The 26,760-nt window shown below is 39.3% G+C and overlaps 2 protein-coding genes across 3 annotated transcripts in view; both read right to left on the bottom strand.

Annotated features, from left to right (window-relative positions):
* Positions 1 to 2,442, bottom strand: part of pi4kaa (phosphatidylinositol 4-kinase, catalytic, alpha a) — an 82,433-nt gene extending 79,991 nt beyond the window's left edge. For both annotated transcript variants that reach the window (XM_061927345.2, XM_061927346.2), the window contains exon 1: positions 2,236 to 2,442. In XM_061927345.2, the coding sequence (XP_061783329.1) occupies positions 2,236 to 2,334 (99 nt within the window). In that variant the 5' untranslated portion in view covers positions 2,335 to 2,442. The remainder of the gene's footprint in view (positions 1 to 2,235) is intronic.
* Positions 2,443 to 2,499: 57 nt separating this feature from the next.
* The window catches only part of slc25a1b (slc25a1 solute carrier family 25 member 1b), a 38,364-nt gene continuing 14,103 nt past the window's right edge, over positions 2,500 to 26,760 (bottom strand). The window contains exons 3-10 of the mRNA XM_061927409.1: positions 19,636 to 19,743; positions 19,462 to 19,561; positions 12,854 to 12,992; positions 12,697 to 12,781; positions 9,168 to 9,272; positions 7,698 to 7,813; positions 7,547 to 7,620; positions 2,500 to 3,277 (exon numbers count right to left, since the gene is read on the bottom strand). Of these exons, the coding sequence (XP_061783393.1) occupies positions 3,163 to 3,277; positions 7,547 to 7,620; positions 7,698 to 7,813; positions 9,168 to 9,272; positions 12,697 to 12,781; positions 12,854 to 12,992; positions 19,462 to 19,561; positions 19,636 to 19,743 (842 nt within the window). The 3' untranslated portion in view covers positions 2,500 to 3,162. The remainder of the gene's footprint in view (positions 3,278 to 7,546; positions 7,621 to 7,697; positions 7,814 to 9,167; positions 9,273 to 12,696; positions 12,782 to 12,853; positions 12,993 to 19,461; positions 19,562 to 19,635; positions 19,744 to 26,760) is intronic.

The raw sequence follows: 26,760 nt of genomic DNA, 5'->3' as shown, positions 1-26,760 counted from the left end.
CTAACCAGGCCCATCAGGAGCAAGGGTGAAGTGTCTTGCTCAAGAACACAACGGACATGACTAGGACGGTAGAAGGTGGGGATTGAACCAGTAACCCTCAGATTACTGGCACGGCCACTCTCCCAACTTGGCCACGCCCTTAAACCCGTCCAACGCTATATTATAATGTGAATGGGCCGTTACGCTGTTTATATGGAGGAAAAGCAGACGCCTGGACAGCATGCGGCTGTTAAGGGGTGAAGGTTTCAGGTGAGAGAGGACGTTAAAGGTAGTGTCTTTAAGGCATGCCCCCAATATTGTTGTCCGGGTGGAAATCGGGAGATTTTCGGGGGGGGGGGGTACTGAAATTCGGGAGTCTCTCTGGAAAATCAGGAGGGTTGGCAAGTATGGCATACTTGCCAACCCTCCCGGATTTTCCGGGAGACTCCCGAAATTCAGCGCCTCTCCCGAAAACCTCCCGGGACAATTTTCTCCCGAAAAACTTCCGAAATTCAGGCGGACCTGAGTGACGTGTTGACAACACATAACAGTGTCTACCGTAAAGCAGTTCGTCTGCCGTAAACAGCAATGTTGTGACACTTTTAAACAGGACAATACTGCCATCTACTGTACATGCATATGTGACCCACCCATAATGTGTCACATTTTTGTGTTGATTTATTTATTTTATTTTGTGATTTGAATTCGTTTTTGGAGCTGTCATTACACATTTATCAGTATTCACATTGGTCAGTAGGGGGCAGTAGGGCGTTTCTTCCCAATTGAATGCTATCACCTGCAGACCGGACGTGTCTTGTCAGTCTGATGAGAGCGACCAGTCTGTTAACAATTGAAACGTCCTGTGTGCTTTTTCCTCCTGTATAACAGGTTAGTTTTGGTGAATCAACTCACTGAATAATATCCATGTGATCTTTATAAGTTTAAGTACACATTCTGATGGTGGAGCCTAACTCTAAAGTGTTTGTGAGTTGTAGTTTGTAAATGAACACGGAAATTCAAGTATTTATTTTATTTATATATATATATATATATATATATATATATATATATATATATATATATATATATATATATATATATATAGCTAGAATTCACTGAAAGTCAAGTATTTCTTATATATATATATCTTAACCACGCCCCCCGTCCCACCACGCCCCCGCCCCCACCCCCCACCTCCCGAAATCGGAGGTCTCAAGGTTGGCAAGTATGAAGTATGGATATCACCACATGGGCTCAGCAACACTTAGAAAACCACTGTCAGTAACTACAGTTGGTCGCTACAATAATCGTGATGTGAAGTAGTCATTTTTAAAATAGTACATCATAGTTGTTGTAGCAATATCAAAATGATTGCTACCGTGAACATTTTGGTAGCAATAATCGTGATATGAAGTAATAATTATTTTCAGCAATGATATCGTGATAATTGTGAACATTGTGGTCACAATAATCGTGATATGAAGTAGTAATTATTTTCAGCAATGATATCGTGATAATTGTGAACATTTTGGTCACAATAATCGTGATATGAAGTAATAATTATTTTCAGCAACGATATCGTGATAATTGTGAACATTGTGGTCACAATAATCGTGATATGAAGTAATAATTATTTTCAGCAATGATATCGTGATAATTGTGAACATTGTGGTCACAATAATCGTGATATGAAGTAATAATTATTTTCAGCAATGATATCGTGATAATTGTGAACATTTTGGTCGCAATAATCGTGATATGAAGTAATCATTATTTTCAGCAATGATATCGTGATAATTGTGAACATTTTGGTCACAATAATCGTGATATGAAGTAGTAATTATTAAAATAGTACATAATAGTTGTTGTAGCAATATCAAAATGATTGCTACCGTGAACATTTTGGTAGCAATAATCGTGATATGAAGTAATAATTATTTTCAGCAATGATATCGTGATAATTGTGAACATTTTGGTCACAATAATCGTGATATGAAGTAGTAATTATTAAAATAGTACATAATAGTTGCTGCAAAACAAAAACAGTACAGTAGGTATGAAGGTGGGGGATTAAAGGTTAATAACAGCCAACATTAGCCTTCCTTAGTCTGTAGTAAACAATACGATGGGTGACTTATGGGATAAACAAAGTAACATATTAGTACTTGTGTGGACATTTCGAAAGATAAAGAGGGAAAAAGAGAAGTGAAATCCTGAGCTAGCATTTAGCATTAGCTATGCTAGCCGGAGAGCTACCTTGTCGAGCGGCGCTTGCCGATGAGCCGCCAGCGAGCGAGCCAGGGACAAGACGGTGTTGAAGTAGAAGCCCCGGCTGCCTTCTCCGCCGAGCGACATTTTTCGCCCCACTTCCACGTTTAGAGCAGCGGTAGGAAAAAGAAGTCGACGGCGGGCATCTTGGAGTTTGGCCCGCAGCGAGCTGACATCTACGGCAAGCGAGAAGGTCCAAGCGGCGCCAAGCAAGGTCACGAAGCGAAATGAATAGGTTGACACTTTTTCCATTTACATTCCAATATTTATTTTCACATTAGAATTAGTCACTCTAGAGGCACAGGAGCTATTATTATTAATCATCTGATGTTTGATAGACACTTGCTGGTGTAAACATTCACAAGCTGCATGATAGCTATATTACAATACTCATAAAATAGTTGATCTGATATAAAAAAATCTTCTGTGGAATGACATGGAAGGCACTGTTAACAGAATATCATATATAGTCATCTTTAAAAGAAAACAAAGATTTTTTTACATCCCAAATAACCCAACACATAATGGCACTTTTCATAGACTGTGCCTGGAGGCTGAATACATTTCTGCATTTGCACGTCAGCATAAAATGTGTACGATAAAAAAAAAAAATGCTATTTGGATACGTTAGTGTACCGTGGCAGCAAAGTAAAAGTCCTAATTGCATAACTAGTAGTACTGTAAAATATTCAAGTATTTCTTTGTCAAGATCACCTTGGACTGAGTCAGTCATTTTCACCATGAATTAAGATCACATTAAGAAGAGTAAAACTGGTCCTTGCAGAATTCCACACCCTGGTCTCGCGTCAGCGCGCTCATGGAACACGGTGCTCCTGCTGGATGCTGCTTGGATTAAAAACCACGACCAACCCCGTGGAGAGACTCGAAGGGGCGCGAGGGGGACCGCCTCCCGTCTCAGTCCGTCTTCCAGACTATGTTCAGGACCTTGACCACCTCCTCGTAGATGATGAAGACGATGGCCACGTCCATGCACACCCGCCCCAGACGGGGAACGGTGCCTTTGTAGAACCTGGACCGCACCAAGACCAGGAAAATGTGATTTGGTTTTTTTTTCCATAGTTAGCAAAGTTGACTAACAATCTTTGTGCTCACACAATAAATAAATCATTGATATGAAATCGTGGAAAACAAGTGGTCTGAGAGCAGAACCCTGGGGTGTCCCGCAGTGCTCATGTTTGACAACTTTTTCACATTTTAAAAGAGAAAATAGTTTGTCACCAGGGAAATACTGTGGAACCTCGCTTTACGAACCCCTCTTTTTTTCCAATTTACAAACTTTTAGATCCAGCAAATATGCTTCCGTGTGCGAACCACGTTCACTCAGTCATTGTGTGGCACTCTTTTACTATGCAGTACCACATGGCTTGGCATTGTCTTGCTGAAATAAGCAGGGGCGTCCATGGTAACGTTGCTTGGATGGCAACATATGTTGCTCCAAAACCTGTATGTACCTTTCAGCATTAATGGTGCCTTCACAGATGTGTAAGTTACCCATGCCTTGGGCTCTAATACACCCCTATACCATCACAGATGCTGGCTTTTGAACTTTGCGCCGAGAACAGTCCGGATGGTTCTTTTCCTCTCGCATGTTTAATTCTTCGTCTCCTGCTCGGTTCACCTCTATTTTTTCGACTCTTTGTGATGATAATTCTGCAGCCTCTGTATGTCTGAATACTGAAGAGTTGGTTTCTGGGTTCAACTCTATTTGTTTACAAACACTGGACACGATCGCGCCTTTCAAATGCCGCCGCGCTAAAGCAACGCCTCAGCCCTGGTTGAATGACGTCACTCGGGCTGCAGAGAGAAAATGGAAAAAAGACAGGCTGCATGTGTCCTTTGCCATTTTTAAAGAAAGCCTGTTTTCCTTTCAGATGACTGTAAAAGCAGAAATGAATATACCTGTATATCTATCTCAGATTATATCTTGTAACTGTAACAACCCCAAAGTTCTGTTTAAAACTATTAACACTGTCATTGATGCTCCCAAATCTGCTGGTTTTGATGCTTCTTTTGAATTCTGTGAAAATTGTCTCCATTTTTTCACTGACAAAATTGTGTCAACTAGAGCCAGTCTATCTCAGCCTTCATATGACCCTTCTGTTCCTCTGCATTTCTCTTCTGTTTTCCATCAGTTTGAGCCGGTGTCCTTTTCTTTTTTAAGTGACACAGTTAGTCATATGAAGCCCTCTGGTTCTCCTGCAGATGCCCTCCCACCTCGCCTGTTTAAGGAGGTACTTGCTACTATTGGATCAAGTGTCCTTAACATTATCAATAGTAGCCTCTCTTCTGGAATAGTTCCAGTAGAGTTTAAACATGCAGTGGTACCACCTCTACTTAAAAAACCCAGCCTCGACCCCTCTCTCCTCTCTAACCTCAGACCTATCTCTAATCTTCCATACATTTCCAAAATATTAGAGAAGGTTGTCTACAGTCAGTTGTTGCCCTTCTTAGAGGATAATGGTATCACTGAGCTGTTCCAGTCCGGTTTTAAAGCCCTCCACAGCACAGAGTCAGCGCTTCTAAAAGTTTTTAACGATATCCTCCTGTCCACTGATTCTGGTAAATATGTTGTCCTGGTGCTTTTAGATCTGTCTGCTGCGTTCGACACCGTCGACCACGCCACCTTAATCACTCGTCTTGAGAACTGTGTGGGCATTAAGGGCGCCGCCCTCAACTGGTTCCGGTCGTACCTAACCGACAGGAGTTTTTGTGTAAAAGTAGACAGTTTTATGTCGTCCACAGCTCCTTTACCACATGGGGTCCCCCAGGGCTCAATCCTTGCCCCAATTTTATTTGCGCTTTACCTTCTCCCCCTTGGTTCTATTTTTAGGAGGTACAGTATTGCATTTCATTTTTACGCCGATGATTGCCAGATTTATTTTCCCATGGCACAAAATAACACGGTTCAACGTCTTATTGACTGCCTGCACGACATCAAAGTCTGGCTTTCAGCTAACTTCCTGAGCCTAAATGAAGGTAAAACAGAAGTTATGTTGTTCGGTCCAAGTCGCTCTCCCTCCCCCAACGTTGACCTCGGCACTCTGACCCCGTATCTCAGCGACTGTGTCACAAACCTGGGGGTAAAGTTTGACTCAGATTTTAAATTCGAAAAACAAATCAGCAGCGTCGTTCAAAAAAGCTTTTATCAATTACGCCAAATAGCGAAAGTGAAACCGCTTCTATCAGGACATGATCTTGAGAAATTAATCCACGCCTTTATCTCGACTGGTCTTGACTACTGTAATGCCCTGTATGTTGGCATTAGCCAGGCCTCCCTCGCCCGCCTGCAGCTCGTGCAGAACTCTGCTGCTCGTCTGCTAACACAGACCCGCAGACGTGAGCACATCACCCCTATTTTAGCGTCCCTTCACTGGCTCCCTGTGCGTTACCGAATACATTTTAAACTCCTTTTATTTGTTTTTAAATGTCTAAACAACCTCGCGCCAACCTATCTCTCTGACCTCCTTCAGCCTTACTGCCCCACCCGATCCTTAAGATCAGCCGATCAGCTGCTGTTGACGGTCCCTGACACAAGGCTGAAGCTTAGAGGTGACAGAGCTTTCGCCGTTGCTGCTCCCAAGCTCTGGAACGACCTACCCCTGAGTGTTAGACAAGCCTCCTCTCTTCCTGTTTTTAAATCTCTTAAAAACATACTTTTATTCCATGGCTTTTAACACTGAGTGATATCCATCCTGCAATGGCGCCCCATAATACACCTGCTGTGAACCTGTTTTTATGTTTTTATTTATTCTATTTTAATTATTTATTTTTTATCGTGTTCTGTTTGTGTTGTGTTGTGTTTGCTCGGTACTCGTTTTATCTTTTAACCTGTTCATTGTACAGCACTTTGGCTACCCCTGTGGTAAATTTTAAATGTGCTTTATAAATAAAGTTGATTTGATTTGATTTGATTCCTCTTTGGTCCGGAGGACACGACGTCCACAGTTTCCAAAAACAATTTCAAATGTGGACTCGTCAGACCACAGAACACTTTTACACTTTGCATCAGTCCATCTTAGATGAACTCGGGCCCAGCGAAGCCGGCGGTGTTTCTGGGTGTTGTTGATCATATGTTCACGTTCCGTAATATCATCAAAAGGTTCAGAGAAACTGGAGAAATCCTTGCACGTAAGCGGCAATGCCCGTGACCTTTGATCCCTCAGGCGGTACTGCATCGACATGCGACATCAGTGTGTAAAGGATATCACCACATGGGCACAGGAACACTTCAGAAAACCACTGTCAGTAACTACAGTTGGTCGCTACATCTGTAAGTGCAAGTTAAAACTCTACTATGCAAAGCCAAAGCCATTTATCAACAACACCCAGAAACGCCGCTGAGCTTATCTAAGTAATGCAAAGTGGAAAAGTGTTCTGTGGACTGATGAGTCCACATTTCGAAATAGTTTTTGGAAACTGTGGACGTCGTGTCCTCCAGAACAAAGAGGAAAATTGGTGCAAAGATGAACAGCCAGCATCTGTGATGGTATGGGGGTGTATTAGTGCCCAAGGCATGGGTAACTTACACATCTGTGAAGGCACCATTAATGCTGAAAGGTACATACAGGTTTTGGAGCAACATATGATGCCATCCAAGCAACGTTATCAGGGACGCCCCTGCTTATTTCAGCAAGACAATGCCAAGCCACGTGTTACAACAGCGTGGCTTCATAGTAAAAGAGTGTGGGTACTAGACTGGCCTGCCTGTAGTCCAGACATTGAAAATGTGTGGTGCAATATGAAGGCTAAAATATGAGAAGGGAGACTGTTGAACAACTTAAGCTGTACATCAAGCAAGAATGGGAAAGAATTCCACTTCAAAAATGTGTCTCCTCAGTTCCCAAACCTTTACTGAGTGTTGTTAAAAGAAAAGGCCATGTAACACAGTGGTAACAATGCCCCTCTGACTACTTTTTTGCCTTTAAATTCTAAGTTAATGATTATTTGCCCAAAAAAAAAGAAGTTTCTCAGTGTGAACATGAAAATATCTTGTCTTTGCAGTCCATTCAAGTGAATATAAGTTGAAAATAATTTGCAAATCATTGTATTATCTTTTTATTTACCATTTACACAACGTGACAACTTCACTGCTTTTGGCTTTTGTATTGTGCCCAAAGTGTACAAACCTAAAATAAATTAGTTTCACTATACACGCTTTTCGATTTACGAACCTATCAAGATGCAGTTAAGTTTGTAAATCAAGGTTCCACCGTAAATTGACTAGTAAACTCTGAGTAGACTAGTAAACTGAGTAGACTAGTAAACTGAGTAGACTCACGCCAAGGGACCCTCGTGCTTCATGATCTTGACGGCGCAGTCCAAGGTGCTTTTGTACTTGTGTGCTTCCAGACCCTGTAGCGACCACACAAAAAGTGTTTGGGATATATTCACACCTTGGATGTTTCAAAATAAAAGTTGTGGTGACTGGCCTGCATCCTGGTTTTGATGACATCCACCGGAGTGTTTCCAAACACACTGGCGGCTCCTGCCACGGCTCCGAACGATCCCGTTATCAAGGGGTTAATGGCTTTGTTCGGGTCGTCACCTTGGTGCACAAAAGTCCCGTTATATTAGGTGTCACGTTCAAACACAGGACATCTATTAAACAAGACAAAAGGCAAGGAATCAAACAGAGACAGAATTCAATTTGGACTCAATATTGAGGAGAGACATGGCCACTGCACTCTCTGCACAGTCCTGCACCACGCTCTGACGAAGAAGGTTTTCGTCTCCTCTTTTAATTCAGATGTTCCATGTTCACGCACCAACACATGTCACAGCAGGAATGGTAAGTGTGTAAAAGAGTCATTGTTTTCGGTCGCTTTGAAGTCCAAGAAGAGGATTTCTCGGGCTTGGGCTCTTCCTGGATCCAGCTGGGGCAGGTGTTGGAGGACAATGGATAACCCCTCCCGTCTCCTGACCACAGTGACTTCAAGAGGGCAGCGGGTCGTAAACAGCGTTGACCTCGGTTACCAAATAGTTGGAAGAGAGTTTGTGAATTACTTCAAAGAGAGTTCGTTTAACACTTCAAAGAGAGTTCCTCTGGAAGTTGAGCAGATCCTGCCATCTGTCCGTGTTGAAATCACAGTGGAGTTTTACGAGCCTTCTTCCTCTTGTTAGGCCTCGAAAGACAGCATTCATAATACAACGTTTCTTTTGTGATAACTTACAAACAATTATTCCAACATTAGGCACATCTCAGGTGCACACAGTGTACGTGCAGTATTGTACACATAATAACAGTATTAGGCACACTGTTGGAATAATTGTTTGTAAGTTATCACAAAAGAAACGTTGTATTACATTATGTTCCTGATAAGAAGATGAAGGCTGTCTTTCGAGGCCTAACAAGAGGAAGAAGGCTCGCGAAACTCCACTGTGATTTCAACACGGACAGATGGCAGGATCTGCTCAACTTCCAGAGGAACTCTCTTTGAAGTCAACGCTATTTACGACCCGCTGCCCTCTTGAAGCAACTGTGGTCAGGAGACGGGAGGGGTTATCCATTGTCCTCCAACACCTGCCCCAGCTGGATCCAGGAAAGAGCCCAAGCCCGAGACATCCTCTTCTTGGTCTTCAATGTGACCGAAAACAATGACTGTTTTACATACTTCCCATTCCTGCTGTGACATGTGTTGGTGCGTGAACATTGAACATCTAAATAAAAGAGGAGACGAAAACCTTCTTCGTCAGAGCGTGCTAAGACACTGTAAGAGGTTACAGGTCGACGCCGTCTCTCCTCAATTGAGTCCAAATTGAATTCTGTCTCGGTTTGATTCCTTGCCTTTTGTCTTGTTTAATAGATGTCCTCAGTGTTTGAACGTGACACACACCTCAGGTGCACACAGTGTACGTGCAGTATTGTACACATAATAACAGCAGGTAGCTGTGGCTTTTACCTTTGTACCAGTTCCTGAGAGAGGTCATCACGTAGAAGCGGATGGCCTGATTGGATCCTTGTTTGAGCACAGTGGCCGTCAGACCCTGATAGGTCCCTCTGAGTCCTGCACACATTGTCCATCTTCATCAGCGTTTTACACCAACACACTTTTACCAGTGTTCCCTCGACACATTCATTATCCTAAAACATTGCGTACGTACACTGAGGTGATGATTCCTTTCATAACGGATTCTCAATTCAACACAAGCTCACTTTGGGTTTTTTTAGCCAATTTTTCCGCCGTACACCTCAGAGTCATACACATACTTGCCAACCCTCCCGGATTTTCCGGGAGACTCCCGAAATTCAGCGCCTCTCCCGAAAACCTCCCGGGACAAATTTTCTCCCGAAAAACTCCCGAAATTCAGGCGGAGCTGGAGGCCACGCCCCCTCCAGCTCCATGCGGACCTGAGTGACGTGTTGACAACACACAACAACAGCGTCTACCATAAAGCAGTTTGTCTGCCGTAAACAGCAATGTTGTGACACTTTTAAACAGGACAATACTGCCATCTACTGTACATGCATATGTGACCCACCCATAATGTGTCACATTTTTGTGTTGATTTATTTATTTTATTTTGTGGTTTGAATTCGTTTTTGGAGCTGTCATTACACATTGATCAGTATTCACATTGGTCAGTAGGGGGCAGTAGGGCGTTTCTTCCCAATTGAATGCATCACCTGCAGACCGGAAGTGTCTTGTCATTCTGATGAGAGCGACCAGTCTGTGAACAATTGAAACGTCCTGTGTGCTTTTTCCTCCTGTATAACAGGTTAGTTTTGGTGAATCAACTCACTGAATAATACCCATGTGATCTTTAGTTTAAGTACACATTCTGATGGTGGAGCCTAACTCTAAAGTGTTTGTGAGTTGTAGTTTGTATTTGTGAATGAATCCAGTGCACAGCTGCAGTAATCAATACAAAAAGGCGACGTGAGTGCGCAATGTTTATATAGGAACTTCTGATCCTAATTCAGACTCCCAAATTAGAGCTCCCGTTTTCCTATTGATTTTATAATGTATATTTGTATAATGTGTGTGTTCTGAAATAGTGATAGAAAATAGAACAAGGATGGACAATTCAACCCTTAACTCAACAATGAGTGTTATGTGTGTGTGTGTATATGTGTAAATAAATGAACACTGAAATTCAAGTATTTATTTTATTTATATATATATATATATATATACACATATAAATATAAATATATATATATATATATATATATATATATATATATATATATATACATATATATAGCTAGAATTCACTGAAAGCCAAGTATTTCTTATATATATATATATATATATATATATATATATATATATATATCTTAACCACGCCCCCAACCACGCCCCTGCCCCCACCACCCACCACCCACCTCCCGAAATCGGAGGTCTCAAGGTTGGCAAGTATGGTCATATAACTTGGTATGTGACAGATGCTAACGATTAACATGCTAACGTTAGCATGATAACAATAGCATGTTAACGTTTTTGAACAATTTTGCCGCCGTACACCTCAGAGTCATATAACTTGGTACGTGACAGATGCTAACTATTAACATGCTAACGTTAGCATGATAACAATAGCATGTTAACGTTTTTGAACAATTTTGCCGCCGTACACCTCAGAGTCATATAACTTGGTACGTGACAGATGCTAACTATTAACATGCTAACGTTAGCATGATAACAATAGCATGTTAACGTTTTTGAACAATTTTGCCGCCGTACACCTCAGAGTCATATAACTTGGTACCTGACAGATGCTAACTATTAACATGCTAACGTTAGCATGATAACAATAGCATGTTAACGTTTTTGAACAATTTTGCCGCCGTACACCTCAGAGTCATATAACTTGGTACTTGACATATGCTAACTATTAGGATGCTAACTTTATCATGATAACAATAGCATGTTAACGTTTTTAGCCAATTTTGCCATTGTACACCTTAAAGTCATATTACCTGGTACTTGACATATGCTAACTATTAGGATGCTAACTTTATCATAATAACAATAGCATGTTAACGTTTTTAGCCAATTTTGCCATTGTACACCTCAAGGTCATATTACTTGGTACTTGACATATGCTAACTATCAGGATGCTAACTTTATCATGATAACAATAGCATATTAACGTTTTTGAACAATTTTGCCGCCGTACACATCAGAGTCATATAACTTGGTACGTGACAGATGCTAACTATTAACATGCTAACATTAGCATGTTAGCATGATAACAATAGCATGTTAACTTTTTTAGCCAATTTTGCCATTTCACACCTCAAAGTCATATTACTTGGTACTTGACATATGCTAACTATTAGGATGCTAACTTTATCATGATAACAATAGCATGTTAACGTTTTTAGCCAATTTTGCCGCCGTACACCTCATAGTCATAATAATTGGTACTTGACATATGCTAACTATTAGGATGCTAACTTTATCATGATAACAAAAGCATGTTAACGTTTTTAGCCAATTTTGCCATTGTACACCTCAAGGTCATATTACTTGGTACCTGACATATGCTAACTGTTAGGATGCTAACTTTACCATGATAACAATAGCATGTTAGCATTTTTAGTCAATTTTGCCATCGTACACCTCAAAGTCATATTACCTGCTACTTGACATATGCTAACTATTAGGATGCTAACTTTATCATGATAACAATAGCATGTTAACGTTTTTGAACAATTTTGCCGCCGTACACCTCAGAGTCATTTTACTTGGTACTTGACATATGCTAACCATTAACATACTAACGTTAGCATGTTAGCATGATAACAATAGCATGTTAACTTTTTTAGCCAATTTTGCCATTTCACACCTCAAAGTCATATTACTTGGTACTTGACATATGCTAACTATTAGGATGCTAACTTTATCATGATAACAATAGCATGTTAATGTTTTTAGCCAATTTTGCCATTGTACACCTTAAAGTCATATTACCTGGTACTTGACATATGCTAACTATTAGGATGCTAACTTTGACATGGTAACAATAACCTGTTAAGTTTTTAATCAATTTTACCTCCGTACACTTCAGAGTCATATTACTTGGTACGTGGTAACTGCTAGGATGCTAACTTTAACATGTTAGCATGATAACATTAGCATGCTAACCTTTTCAGCTTAAGTGTACTTATTGTTTTGTGCCTTGAACCAGAAGTATAATAATAGCGTGTTGGCTCGAAAGGATTCCTCATTCATCACTCCAAGCAACGTTGGTAAATTTTACAATATAACTAAATCAATTCAAACTTACTAAACCGTCCCGTGTGTGATGTCTGTAGGAGTGTTTTCATGCATATTTGTACGTGCTATCGTAATGTAATCATGTTAGCGCTGTTAGCATTGGCAATTATGCTAACACGTTTACACTTGTCTGTGTTAGTATTATTACCTTACAATGGCATTCTTTTTGTATTGCTTCAATACAGCACATCACTACTTTCTACAATACCTTCAGTTCTGATGATCTCCCGAACGCCGTGGAAGAATCCTCTGTACTTGGGGTTTGCCGATGTCTGATCGTGGATGAATTTGACCTAAAAAGACAAGCAAAGAAAAGAGTCAGGCAAAAAGAAAAAAGATGAAAGGTTGCCAACGGCGCTGCCGACCTTGACCGTCTCCATGGGACACACGACCATCACGGCCTCGGCCACGCCGGCGCCCAGGCCACACAGGAATCCACGCTTGCTGTCCAGCTTCCCGCTCTCGTCGCGCATCTTGTTGCTCAGGAACTCAAATACTCCGAATCTGTTTTTCAAGAGGAAAACCAAGAAATAAAAAAAAGTCTTGTTTGTTGTTTCCAAGTAAGCAAACATTCATGTCAGCCAGAGGTGAAAGTGACTTCAAGGAAGTTGACGGTTTGCTTGTTGGCTTGTTGGCTTGTTGGCTTGTTGAAGCCAACAAGCAAACCGTCAACTTCCTTGACGTCACTTTCAACCTGAGAAATAACAGCTACCAACCATTCACGAAACCCAACACAACACTCCAATACGTGCACCATGACAGCAACCACCCACCCACCACCACGAAAAGAATACCTACCGGAATTAATAAAAGGCTATCGATGCTGTCATCTAGCAAAGCTGAATTTGACCAAGCAACCCCCCCGTACCAAAAAGCCCTTGATGAAAGCGGATACAATTTCACCCTCACCTATGAACCCACGCCAGGAAACCAGCCAAAAAAGAACAGAAAACGAAACGACATCATCTGGTACAACCCCCCATACAGCAAAAACGTCTCAACTAACATTGGACACAAATTCCTCAATCTGATTGACAAACACTTTCCCAAAGACAACACCCTAAGAAAAGTATTCAACAAGAACAACATTAAATTGAGCTACAGCTGTATGAACAATATACGACAAATCATCTCAAACCACAACAAAACAATTGCAAATGAGCCGTCGGCCCCCGGACAGAGCGACTCCAAAACCAACAAAGGCTGTAACTGTCGAAAGAAACCTGATTGCCCTCTCAACGGGGGGTGCTTACAAACATCAGTTGTCTACCAATCTAAGGTAATACGCAAGGACATTAACACATCCGACACATATGTAGGATTAACCGAGGGAGAATTCAAAACCAGATGGAACAATCACAAGGCTTCTTTCAGGAACCAAAACCTGCGGAATACCACAGAACTCAGCAAACACATTTGGGACCTCAAAGACAATAATGTTGAATATTCAATAACATGGCAAATTCTTGCATCCAGCACACCCTACAATAGTGGTAACAAAAGATGCAACCTATGCTTGAAAGAGAAACTGTTTATTATTTACCGTCCAGACCTGTCATCCCTCAACAAGCGCAGCGAAATTGTAACAGCATGCCGCCACAGACGGAAACACCTCCTAGGTAACACATGAGCCAATCACCACGCCCCTACGCCAGCCTGTACCCACGCACTCTGTGCCCTATATAAACCATGGTATGTGAATGCTCCCATTAAAATCTCCTGATGATTGAGGGTACCCCCCCTCATGAAACAGGCCTGTAGAGATTAAATAGTCTTGTGATTTTTTTTCCCACACATACATATATATATATATATATATATATACATACATTGATATATACAGTATATAATTTATATTTATTTATTTTGCCGTTTTTGTTTGCATGTTAAAGGTGTTTTAATGAATATACATGCATGTTTAACACATATAGATTCCTTTCTTTCATGAAGACAAGAATATAAGTTGGTGTATTACCTGATTCTGATGACTTGCATTGATTGTAATCAGACAGTAGTGTTGATAACGTCCAAGTTTTCAAATGGAGGAGAAAAAAAGTTCCTCCTTTCTGTCTAATACCACATGAAAGTGGTTGGTTTTTGGCATCTTATTTGTCCAGCTTCCATATTCGTTTTTATACACTTTACAAGAAATACATTGGCGGCAAACTCCGTAGCTTGCTAGCTTGTTTGCGCTGGCTTTCGGAGACTCTTATTTTGAAAGCGCAGGCGTGATGGAGCGGCACTTTTATTGTGAAGACAGGAACTGTGCAGTCAGTCTTTAGGCTTTTGACGGGATGTACGGTTGAAATAAAAAAGGGTATTTTTTCCTTCACACTTTTGATTGATTGATTGGAACTTTTATTAGTAGATTGCACAGTACAGTACATATTCCGTACAATTGACCACTAAATGGTAACACCCCAATAAGTTCTTCAACTTGTTTAAGTCAGGTCATGTGACCGCCTGGCTCTGTTTGATTGGTCCAACGTCACCAGTGACTGCATCTGATTGGTGGAACGGAGTGAACGTCACCAGTGACTGTATTTGTTGAAACGCAGGCACTATGAAGGTCTGTCTGACAGACCAAAACAAACAAAGCGTGCATTAACAGATCGATAAAAATTAGTAGCGAGTAGCGAGCTGAATGTAGATAAAAGTAGCGGAGTAAAAGTAGCGTTTCTTCTCTATAAATATACTCAAGTAAAAGTAAAAGTATGTTGCATTAAAACTACTCTTAGAAGTACAATTTATCCCAAAAGTTACTCAAGTAGATGTAACGGAGTAAATGTAGCGCGTTACTACCCACCTCTGATGTCAGCTGATGCTAACCAAACATGGACATTTTATTCCCATTCAGGATGCAAAAACACCCGACGTTGGCCACCTTATTGCAAATAATAAAATAAAACTGCAATTTGTTTATGTCATTTTTTTTTGTCCAACTACAAGTTTTTATGTTATCAATGTTTAATAGGTTTTATGGTATGTATGTCAAAGTCTCCCCATTCGTTTGTGCTACTTATATGTTGTAACCAGGCATGTGATTTGAACTTAATGAAAACGACTGAAAATAAGGCCAGAGGTCCCCAGCCAGGCGCAGGGCTTAGCTTCGTAGCTCCTGGTATTTCAGCAATTGAACATGCAAAAATTAGCCCAAAAAAAAAGCACCATTTAAAGATGTTTTAGTGTTTAAAGAAAATTATGACTATGTGTGTGTTTCAGTCACTATGTTATTGAGTCACTACAGTAATTATGTTCACATCCACAGGAACCACATGGGTTAGCCTACTCCATACTTGCCAACCCTCCCGGATTTTCCGGGAGACTCCCGAAATTCAGCGCCTCTCCCGAAAACCTCCCGGGACAAATTTTCTCCCGAAAATCTCCCGAAATTCAGGCGGAGCTGGAGGCCACGCGGACCTGAGTGACGTGTTGACAGCCTGTTGTACATGCACATGTGACCCACCCATAATGTGTCACATTTTTGTGTTGATTTATTTAGTTTATTTTGTGGTTTGAATTCGTTTTTGGAGCTGTCATTACACTTTTATCAGTATTCACATTGGTCAGTAGGGCGTTTCTTCCCAATTGAATGCTATCACCTGCAGACCGGAAGTGTCTTGTCATTCTGATGAGAGCGACCAGTCTGTGAACAATTGAAACGTCCTGTGTGCTTTTTCCTCCTGTATAACAGGTTAGTTTTGGTGAATCAACTCACTGAATAATATCCATGTGATCTTTATAAGTTTAAGTACACATTCTGATGGTGGAGCCTAACTCTAAAGTGTTTGTGAGTTGTAGTTTGTATTTGTGAATGAATCCAGTACACAGCTGCAGTAATCAATACAAAAAGGCGACGTGAGTACGCAATGTTTATATAGGAACTTCTGATCCTAATTCAGACTCCCAAATTAGAGCTCCCGTTTTCTTATTGATTTTATAATGTATATTTGTATAATGTGTGTGTTCTGAAATAGTGACAGAATAGAACAAGGATGGACAATTCAACCCTTAACTCAACAATGAGTAGAGGAGTGTTATGTGTGTGTATATGTGTAAATAAATGAACACTGAAATTCAAGTATTTCTTTTATTTATTTATTTATTTATTTATATATATATATATATATATATATATATATATATATATATATATAATAAAAAAAATATATAGCTAGAATTCACTGAAAGTCAAGTATTTCTTATATATATATATATATATATATATATTAACCACGCCCCCAACCACGCCCCCCGCCCCACCCCCGACCACACCCCCCGCCCCCACCCCCCGAAATCGGAGGTCTCATAGTTGGCAAGTATGGCCTACTCTATACAGTATTTACAACCTTACTAGTGTTCACTTTACAGCCACAGATGGTTCATCAGTTATTGACATTATTGACACATTACTTTGCTTCATTCACACATTACTTTGGCATTTTTGCTTTGATGGCTCTGACATGAGCCTTCCTGGCAAAAATGAGCAAAAAAAAAGCACCATTTAAAGATGTTTTAGTGTTTAAATAATTGACAAATGATCAACAGAGTTGACATAAATACATTCCTCATTCATCCAAATGAATTTATGTTTTAGTCACTATGTTATTGAGTCACTACAGTCATTACAACTTGTGTTCACATCCACAGGAACCACATGGGTTAGCCTACTCTATACAGTATTTACAACCTTACTAGTGTTCACTTCACAGATGGTCCATCTAGTTATTGACATTATTTACACATTACTTTGTCTGTTTCAGTCACTATGTTATTTAGTCACTACAGTAATTGTGTTCACATCCACAGGAACCACATGGGTGAGCCTACTGTATACAGTATTTACAACCTTACTAGTGTTCACTTCACAGCCACAGATGGTTCATCTAGTTATTGACATTATTTACACATTACTTTGTCTGTTTCAGTCACTATGTTATTTAGTCACTACAGTAATTGTGTTCACATCCACAGGAACCACATGGGTTAGCCTACTCTATACAGCATTTACAACCTTACTAGTGTTCACTTCACAGCCACAGATGATTCATCAGTTATTGACATCATCTACACATTACTTTGGCATTTTTGCTTTGATGGCTCTGACATGAGCCTTCCTGGCAAAAATGAGCAAAAAAAAGCACCATTTAAAGATGTTTTAGTGTTTAAATATTTGACAAATGATCAACAGAGTTGACATAAATACATTCCTCATTCATCCAAATGAATTTATGTTTTAGTCACTATGTTATTGAGTCACTACAGTAATTACAACTTGTGTTCACATCCACAGGAACCACATGGGTTAGTCTACTCTATTCAGTATTTACAACCTTACTAGTGTTCACTTCACAGATGGTCCATCTAGTTATTGACATTATGTACACATTACTTTGTCTGTTTCAGTCACTATGTTATTGAGTCACTACAGTAATTGTGTTCACATCCACAGGAACCACATGGGTTAGCCTACTCTATACAGCATTTACAACCTTACTAGTGTTCACTTCACAGCCACAGATGGTCCATCTAGTTATTGACATTATGTACACATTACTTTGTCTGTTTCAGTCACTATGTTATTGAGTCACTACAGTAATTGTGTTCACATCCACAGGAACCACATGGGTTAGCCTACTCTATACAGCATTTACAACCTTACTAGTGTTCACTTCACAGCCACAGATGGTCCATCTAGTTATTGACATTATTTACACATTACTTTGTCTGTTTCAGTCACTATGTTATTTAGTCACTACAGTAATTATGTTCACATCCACAGGAACCACATGGGTTAGCCTACTCTATACAGTATTTACAACCTTACTAGTGTTCACTTCACAGCCACAGATGGTTCATCTAGATATTGACATTATTTACACATTACTTTCACATTTTTGCTTGGGCCGGGTCGGGGTGGGCGGGGCGGGGTTAAGGGGGGGATGAGTATATTTATAGCTAGAATTCACTGAAATTCAAGTATTTCTTTTTATATATATATATATATATATATATATATATATATATATATATATATATATATATATATATATATATATATATATATATTCACTGAAATTCAAGTATTTATTTTTATATATATATATATATATATATATATATATATATATATATATATATATATATATATATATATATATATATATATATATATATATATATATATATATATATATATATATAAAAGAAATACTTGAATTTCAGTGAATTCACTGAAATTCAAGTATATCTACGTTCCCATCCTCACCTATGGTCATGAGCTTTGGGTTATGACCAAAAGGACAAGATCACGGGTACAAGCGGCCGAAATGAGTTTCCTCTGCCGGGTGGCGGGTCTCTCCCTTAGAGATAGGGTGAGAAGCTCTGTCATCCGGGGGGAGCTTAAAGTAAAGCCGCTGCTCCTCCACATGGAGAGGACCCAGATGAGGTGGTTCGGGCATCTGGTCAGGATGCCACCCGAACGCCTCCCTAGGGAGGTGTTTAGGGCACGTCTGACCGGTAGGAGGCCACGGGGAAGACCCAGGACAGGTTGGGAAGACTATGTCTCCCGGCTGGCCTGGGAACGCCTCAGGATCCCCCGGGAAGAGCTGGTATGAAGTGGCTGGGGAGAGGGAAGTCTGGGCTTCCCTGCTTAGGCTGCTGCCCCCGCGACCCGACCTCGGATAAGCGGAAGAAGATGGATGGATGGATGGAATTTTGTTTTGCAGCATAAATGTATGGGACACATTTCGGGGGGGGGGGGTGGACATGGTTGAGGGGCTATTATGAATGATAACACTTTAATAACATAAACACTATAATAGTTGAACAAAAAGAAGGTTTACAGCACAAACAAATGGCAATGTTATTTCAATAAGGAGCCAACTTCAAACAAGCAGGCAAAAACTGCAATGAAATGTGATATTTTTCCCTGATATGATTCGCTGACTTGGCTTTCTTTATCTGCGAGTACCTGACGGCAGCTTTGGGAATGGAGCCGTAGAGCAGCGAGCTGAGGCCTCGATAAAGACCCCTCACGCCATGACCGTGGACCGTCTGCTTCACGCAGTCGGCTGCAAAGAGCAGAGGAGGAGCCATGTACAGACGGGAATAGGAAAGAGGCTTCGAGTACAAAACGTCATCTGACCGATGCCTTTGAACTTGGGGGGGTTGGCCTTCTCGTCCAGCTGCAGTTGTGTCTTCACGTACTCGGTGGGGAAGGTGATGCAGATCTCAATGCCGCCCGCGATCCCGCCTGTAACACAACAAACACTTGATAAAACTACACCTGTGTTTATTTTCTACTCCGCAGCCACTTCATTAGGTACACATACATCGTCTAATGTGGGCGTGTCCAACGTTGGTTTTTTTACTCCCCATATTGCGAAACAATTATGGCTGTCCTGATACGGTACCCATATCGGAGCCTTGAGGATTGGCCGATACCAATATCAGTGCGATATGATATCAGCGGTACATACTTTTATATTTAATAGAGTGCAATGTTAAACATAGGGCTTGATCAAGTGATAGTAGTCAAACAGAGAAAACACAAACCTTATGACAGATTTATGATTTTAAAGTAGAGTGTCAATTTGTTTTTTTGTGCTCATGACGCAGTAAGTTGAATGATGCGGACACATTTGTTACTTGATAATACGCTTCTGCCTTGGAGACTTTGAATTTTTCAGTAATATGTAGGGCTGCAGCTAACGATTATTTTTCTATCGATTAATCTATAGATTATTTTTCCGATTAATCGGTTAATCTATAGATTATTTTTTCGATTAATCTACAGATTATTTTTCCTTTTACCGATTTTTTTTTTTTATTTAAAATGAAGAGGAAAAAATAAATGTAGGCCAGTTTTTTCAAAAGGCATGGCTTTTATTTACAAAAAAAAAAGTATGGCCACTCAGTCAACATTGACAACAACATGACAAAATATTCTGTAACAATGTAAACATTTAAAACTTTTAACATTTAACAAAATTAAAAGTAGCTTATTTGCTTTTTAATGTGCAAATATAAAAGTAAACATCCAGTGCAAATCTTAATATTCTGGAATAGTATAAGCATTTCAAAAGTAAAAGTATTGCTTATTTTGCTTTAAAATGTGCAAAAATAAAGATAAACATCCAATACAAAAAAGTGCAAAACGGAAATATTCTGTAACAAGTGTAAACATTTCAACAAAAGTAAAAGTATTGCTTATTTGCTAAAATGTGCAAAAATAAAGCTAAACATCCAATACAAAAAAGTGTACAGTGTAAACATTTCAACAAAAGTAAAAGTATTGCTTATTTTGCTTAATAACACAACAATGATAGTATGATTAAAGTGAAAGTTAATTGTTGGTTTGTACATAGTATATGTAACTGTTAATGTTGTAAAAGGTATTTGCACAACTAATTAACGTTAGCGTTTGTGACACGTCTTGTGCCGTGGGGTTCTTTCAGGACCGACGGACTGAACGCCAGACGGCTTTGCCAGGTTTACAATCTTTTAAATTTTACACAAAGTCTTTTCTCTTCCAACTGCGCGGATCGCGCACCTGGGCACGATTGCGGCGTCGCTCCCGGCGCGCCCCGCCTCGCCGCTCGCTCGCCGCCGCCGCCTCTCCACAGCGTTAAAGAGGAGCGCGTCTTTGTAAACACTGAACAGGCACGCCAAACGCGCCTCTCAGAGCGAAACGGTGCTTTAGTTTATGAATTTACAACGCAGATACAAATGACACATTCATGTTTTTGTGTAATGATGACAACGTATACGCACGCGGACGATTGACTTGTTGATGGTGATGGCAAGAACGCTGTCGGGGGTTTTCTTTTCAAATGTTCGTTCATAGCCGTTGTGCTGCTATGATAGGCCATTTCCGCTCGACACAGTGTGCATACAACAACATTATTAGGCCGTTTATTGAAATACTCCCACACTTTTGACGTGCTTTTTTCCCCTCGCTCGCATCGTCTGCTTTGCGTTCCGCCATGACAGTAAAGTAGTGTGACGTAAATATGCGACGCGCCGACGCACAAAAACGGCGTCGACGTATTTACGTAACCGATGACGTCGACTACGTCGACGCGTCGTTTCAGCCTTAGTAATATGCAACCATAATTATTTGATACTTGTTTATATTGACATATGGGCTGTTTTTGACTGCAATATTGTTTAATTTTTTTATGCACCCCCTCGGAAGAAGAAAACATTTTGCGTGTCCCCCCACCCCGTCTCCACAGCGAGTAAATTTGCCGATCAAATTGTTATAAGTACACCTCTGCATTACATTTATCCTTATTAACATTCAAGAAAACAAAAAAGAGGATTATAGATCAACTAACAATAACTTTATTAACAATATTATTAACAATATTTCAAATGCAAAATAAAAGATAAATCCTTATTTAAACTATAAAAAATGTTTAGTAGCGACCATTTGATACTGAAAAATACAATTAAATAAACTTAAAATCAACATTAACGCAGGAGCACAATATATAAAACACGTTAACCTACAAAACAAAAAATAAATAAAAACAAAAACGCTGATTTTTTTTAAAATCCAAATGAGGAAGTCGGGATTAAATACAAAGAGCATGTTTTGTAGCGCACAGCTGTTCAAGGTGGGGTCTGAAGCATGATACTGATAAACCACTATTTGAGAAGGACTGAATTAAGGACACAAATTCAGAGGTGGGTAGAGTAGCCAGAAATTGTACTCAAGTAAGAGTACTGTTACTTTAGAGATTTATTACTCAAGTAAAAGTAAGGAGTAGTCACCCAAATATTTACTTGAGTAAAAGTAAAAAGTATGTTGTGAAAAAACTACTCAAGTACTGAGTAACTGATGAGTGACATACACACTCATATCATATATATATATATATATATATATATATATACATATACATTGATATATACAGTATATAATTTATATGTATTTATTTTGCTGTTTTTGTTTACATGTTAAAGGTGTTTTAATGAATATACATGCATGTTTAACATATAGATTCCTTTCTTTCATGAAGACAAGAATATAAGTTGGTGTATTACCTGATTCTGATGACTTGCGTTGATTGTAATCAGACAGTAGTGATGATAACGTCCACGTTTTCAAATGGAGGAGAAAAAAAGTTCCTCCTTTCTGTGTTATACCACATGAAAGTGGGGGGTTTTGGCATCTTATTTGTCCAGCTTCCATATTCGTTTTTATACACTTTACAAGAAATACATTGGCGGCAAACTCCGTAGCTTGCTAGCTTGTTTGCGCTGGCTTTCGGAGACTCTTGTTTTGAAAGCGCAGGCGCGATGGAGCGGCACTTTTATTGTGAAGACAGGAACGTCCTCATGTGCGGTCAGTCTTTAGGCTTTTGACGGGATGTACGGTTGAAATAAAAAAGTATCTTTTTTCCTTCACACTTTTGATTGATTGATTGGAACTTTTATTAGTAGATTGCACAGTACAGTACACATTCCGCGTGAAACGTGAAACAGGTGAAACTAATGGGTAATAATGGAAACAAGACAAGGGAGTGAAAAGCCAGAAACTAAAGAGTCCAATAACTAAACATGACTAAAACAAAACATGATTACACAGACATGACACTAAGATGGACTGATGCAAAATGGAAAAGTGTTCTGTGGTCTGACGAGTCCACATTTCAAATTGTTTTGTGGACTGTGGATTAGAACCATCCGGATTGTTATAGGTGCAAAGTGGAAAAGCCAACATCTGTGATGGTATGGGGGTGTATTAGTCGCCAAGACATGGGTAACTTACACATCTGTGAAGGTGCCATTAATGCTGAAAGGTACATACAACATATGTTGCCATCCAAGCAACGTTATCCTGGACGCCCCTGCTTATTTCAGCAAGACGATGCCAAGCCATGTGTTACAACAGCGTGGCTTTGTAGTAAAAGAGTGCGGGTACTAGACTGGCCTGCCTGTAGTCCAGACAGTGAAAATGTGTGGTGCATTATGAAGTCTAAAATATGAGAAGGGAGACTGTTGAACAACTTAAGCTGTACATCAAGCAAGAATGGGAAAGAATTCCACTTCAAAAATGTGTCTCCTCAGTTCCCAAACCTTTACTGAGTGTTGTTAAAAAGGAAAGGCCATGTAACACACTGGTAACAATGCCCCTCTGACTACTTTTTTGCAATGTGTTTGTCAGGCTTGTCACTGACAGTTTGGTTATGTTTTAGTTTTTCCTCTTGTGTTTGTTTTAGTTCCTGTCAGCGCTCTTATTTTTAAGTTTCCTGCTTGTCTACCTGAGCGCTGTTTCCCCTCGGCTGCGGCTGATTGGCACCTGGCCACACCTGGTGTCAATCAGCCGGCTGCTATTTAGACCTGCCTTGCCCTCCGGTCAGGGCTGGAGGATTGTAAGCTGTATGCTGTGGACTTGTTTCTTGGCTTCTACTTCATGATTCCAGTGCTAAGTTTTGGTTCTTTAGCTTCTCGTGCGAACGGCGCGCTTTCCTTTTGTTTGGTTCCTGTCTTTTTGTAATGTGTAGGATTTATGACAATAAATCATACTCTTACGTTCACGCCGCCGACCTTGCAGTGAGCTGCGACCCCCCACGAGATAGTGTTGCTGCCATTAAACTCTAAGTCAGGGGTGCTCATTACGTCGATCGCGAGCTACCGGTCGATCTCGGAGGGTGTGTCAGTCGATCACCAGCCAGGCATTAAAAAAATAGTCCTAAAAATGAGCGATCATAAATCTTCACTATGACGTCACTTTGGTCACTTGATTGACATTCACGGCACCCGAGGGTCTTCTGAGATGACGCTGGCTGCTGCCAGATCATTAAAATTACCGACTGGAAGGCGAGAAACACTTTATTTCAACAGACTCTGGCGCCGTACCTGTCGTCAAAACTCCAAAGACCGACTGCACAGTTGCACAAACAAAATAAGAGTCTCAGAAAGCTGGCGTGCACAAGCTAGCAAGCTACGGAGTTTGCCGACAATGTATTTCTTGTAAAGTGTATACAAAGGAGTACGGAAGCTGGACAAATAAGATGCCAAAAACCAACCACTTTCATGTGGTATTGGACAGAAAGGAGGACTTTTTTTCTCCTCCATTCGAAAATGCGTACGTTTTTAGCACCACTGTCTGATTCCAATCAATGCAAGTCATCAGAAACAGGTAATACACCAACTTATATTCTTGTCTTCATGAAAGAAAGGAATCTATATGTGTTAAACATGCTTGTATTATCTTTAAACACCTTTAAGTTGTTAACAATATTAACTATGTGTTAAACATGCTTGTATTATCTTTAAACACCTTTAACTTATTAACAATATTAACTATATGTGTTAAACATGCTTGTATTATCATTAAACACCTTTAACTTGTTAACCATATTAACTATATGTGTTAAACATGCCTGTATTATCATTAAACACCTTTAACTTGTTAACAATATTAACTATATGTGTTAAACATGCTTGCATTATCTTTAAACACCTTTAACTTATTAACAATATTAACTATATGTGTTAAACATGCTTGTATTATCATTAAACACCTTTAACTTGTTAACCATATTAACTATATGTGTTAAACATGCTTGTATTATCTTTAAACACCTTTAACTTATTAACAATATTAACTATGTGTTAAACATGCTTGTATTATCATTAAACACATTTAACTTGTTAACAATATTAACTATATGTGTTAAACATGCTTGTATTACCTTTAAACACCTTTAACTTATTAATAATATTAACTATATGTATTAAACATGCTTGTATTATCATTAAACACATTTAACTTGTTAACAATATTAACTATATGTGTTAAACATGCTTGTATTACCTTTAAACACCTTTAACTTATTAATAATATTAACTATATGTATTAAACATGCTTGTATTATCATTAAACACCTTTAACTTGTTAACAATATTAACTATATGTATTAAACATGCTTGCATTATCTTTAAACACCTTTAACTTGTTAACAATATTAACTATATGTGTTAAACATGCTTGTATTATCTTTAAACACCTTTAAGTTGTTAACAATATTAACTGTATGTGTTAAACATGCCTGTATTATCTTTAAACACCTTTAACTTATCAACAATATTAACTATGTGTTAAACATGCTTGTATTATCATTAAACACATTTAACTTGTTAACAATATTAACTATATGTGTTAAACATGCTTGTATTATCTTTAAACACCTTTAACTTATTAACAATATTAACTATGTGTTAAACATGCTTGTATTATCTTTAACCACCTTTAACTTGTTAACAATATTACCTATATGTGTTAAACATGCTTGTATTACCTTTAAACACCTTTAACTTGTTAATAATATTAACTATATGTATTAAACATGCTTGTATTATCATTAAACACATTTAACTTGTTAACAATATTAACTATATGTGTTAAACATGCTTGCATTATCTTTAAACACCTTTAACTTGTTAACAATATTAACAATATGTATTAAACATACTTGTATTATCATTAAACACCTTTAATTTATTAACAATATTAACTATATGTATTAAACATTCTTGTATTATCATTAAACACCTTTAATGTATTAACAATATTAACTATATGTGTTAAACATGCTTGCATTATCATTAAACACCTTTAACTTATTAACAAAAACATATATTTCATAAATAAGTAAATATAAATGATATATATGAATGAGGTAGATCCCCACGACTTGATCAATTGAAAAGTAGCTCGCCTGCAGAAAAAGTGTGAGCACCCCTGCTCTAAGTTCATGATTATTTGCAAAAACAAAAGAAGTTTCTCAGTGTGAACATGAAATATCTTGTCTTTGCAGTCTATTCAAGTGAATATAAGTTGAAAAGGATTTGCAAATCATTGTATTCTCTTTTTATTTACCATTTACACAACGTGACAACTTCACTGCTTTGGGCTTTTTGTAATTGTGCACAAGTCAACGTTGACCCGGCCCAATACCACCTTAAATCCCTGCCCTGCTGCTCAGCTGAGAACAAACATCCTTGCAGCTGATTGGTTCAGCTGATGGCAGCATGGTGGCCTGAAGACACGCCCCCTGGCCCCATTGGAGGGGGGGGGGGCCTCTCAGAGTGAACATGTTTGAAAGTTCAGCTTCAAAGGCCAACCAGGACATGTTGCTGTGTGCATGAGTCATGTGCATTCATCGTGTGTCCGTCATTCATTGTGTGTCCATGCTGAGACGCTCAACACTTGTCGGTGACGGTCGCTCATGCAAAAAAAGCTCAAGATGCACGA

The sequence above is a fragment of the Nerophis lumbriciformis genome, linkage group LG32, assembly GCF_033978685.3.
Source record: "Nerophis lumbriciformis linkage group LG32, RoL_Nlum_v2.1, whole genome shotgun sequence".
NCBI classification, from domain to species: Eukaryota; Metazoa; Chordata; class Actinopteri; order Syngnathiformes; family Syngnathidae; genus Nerophis; species Nerophis lumbriciformis.
Note: the sequence above shows the minus strand (reverse complement) of the source record. Positions and strands in the feature narration are given on the sequence as shown.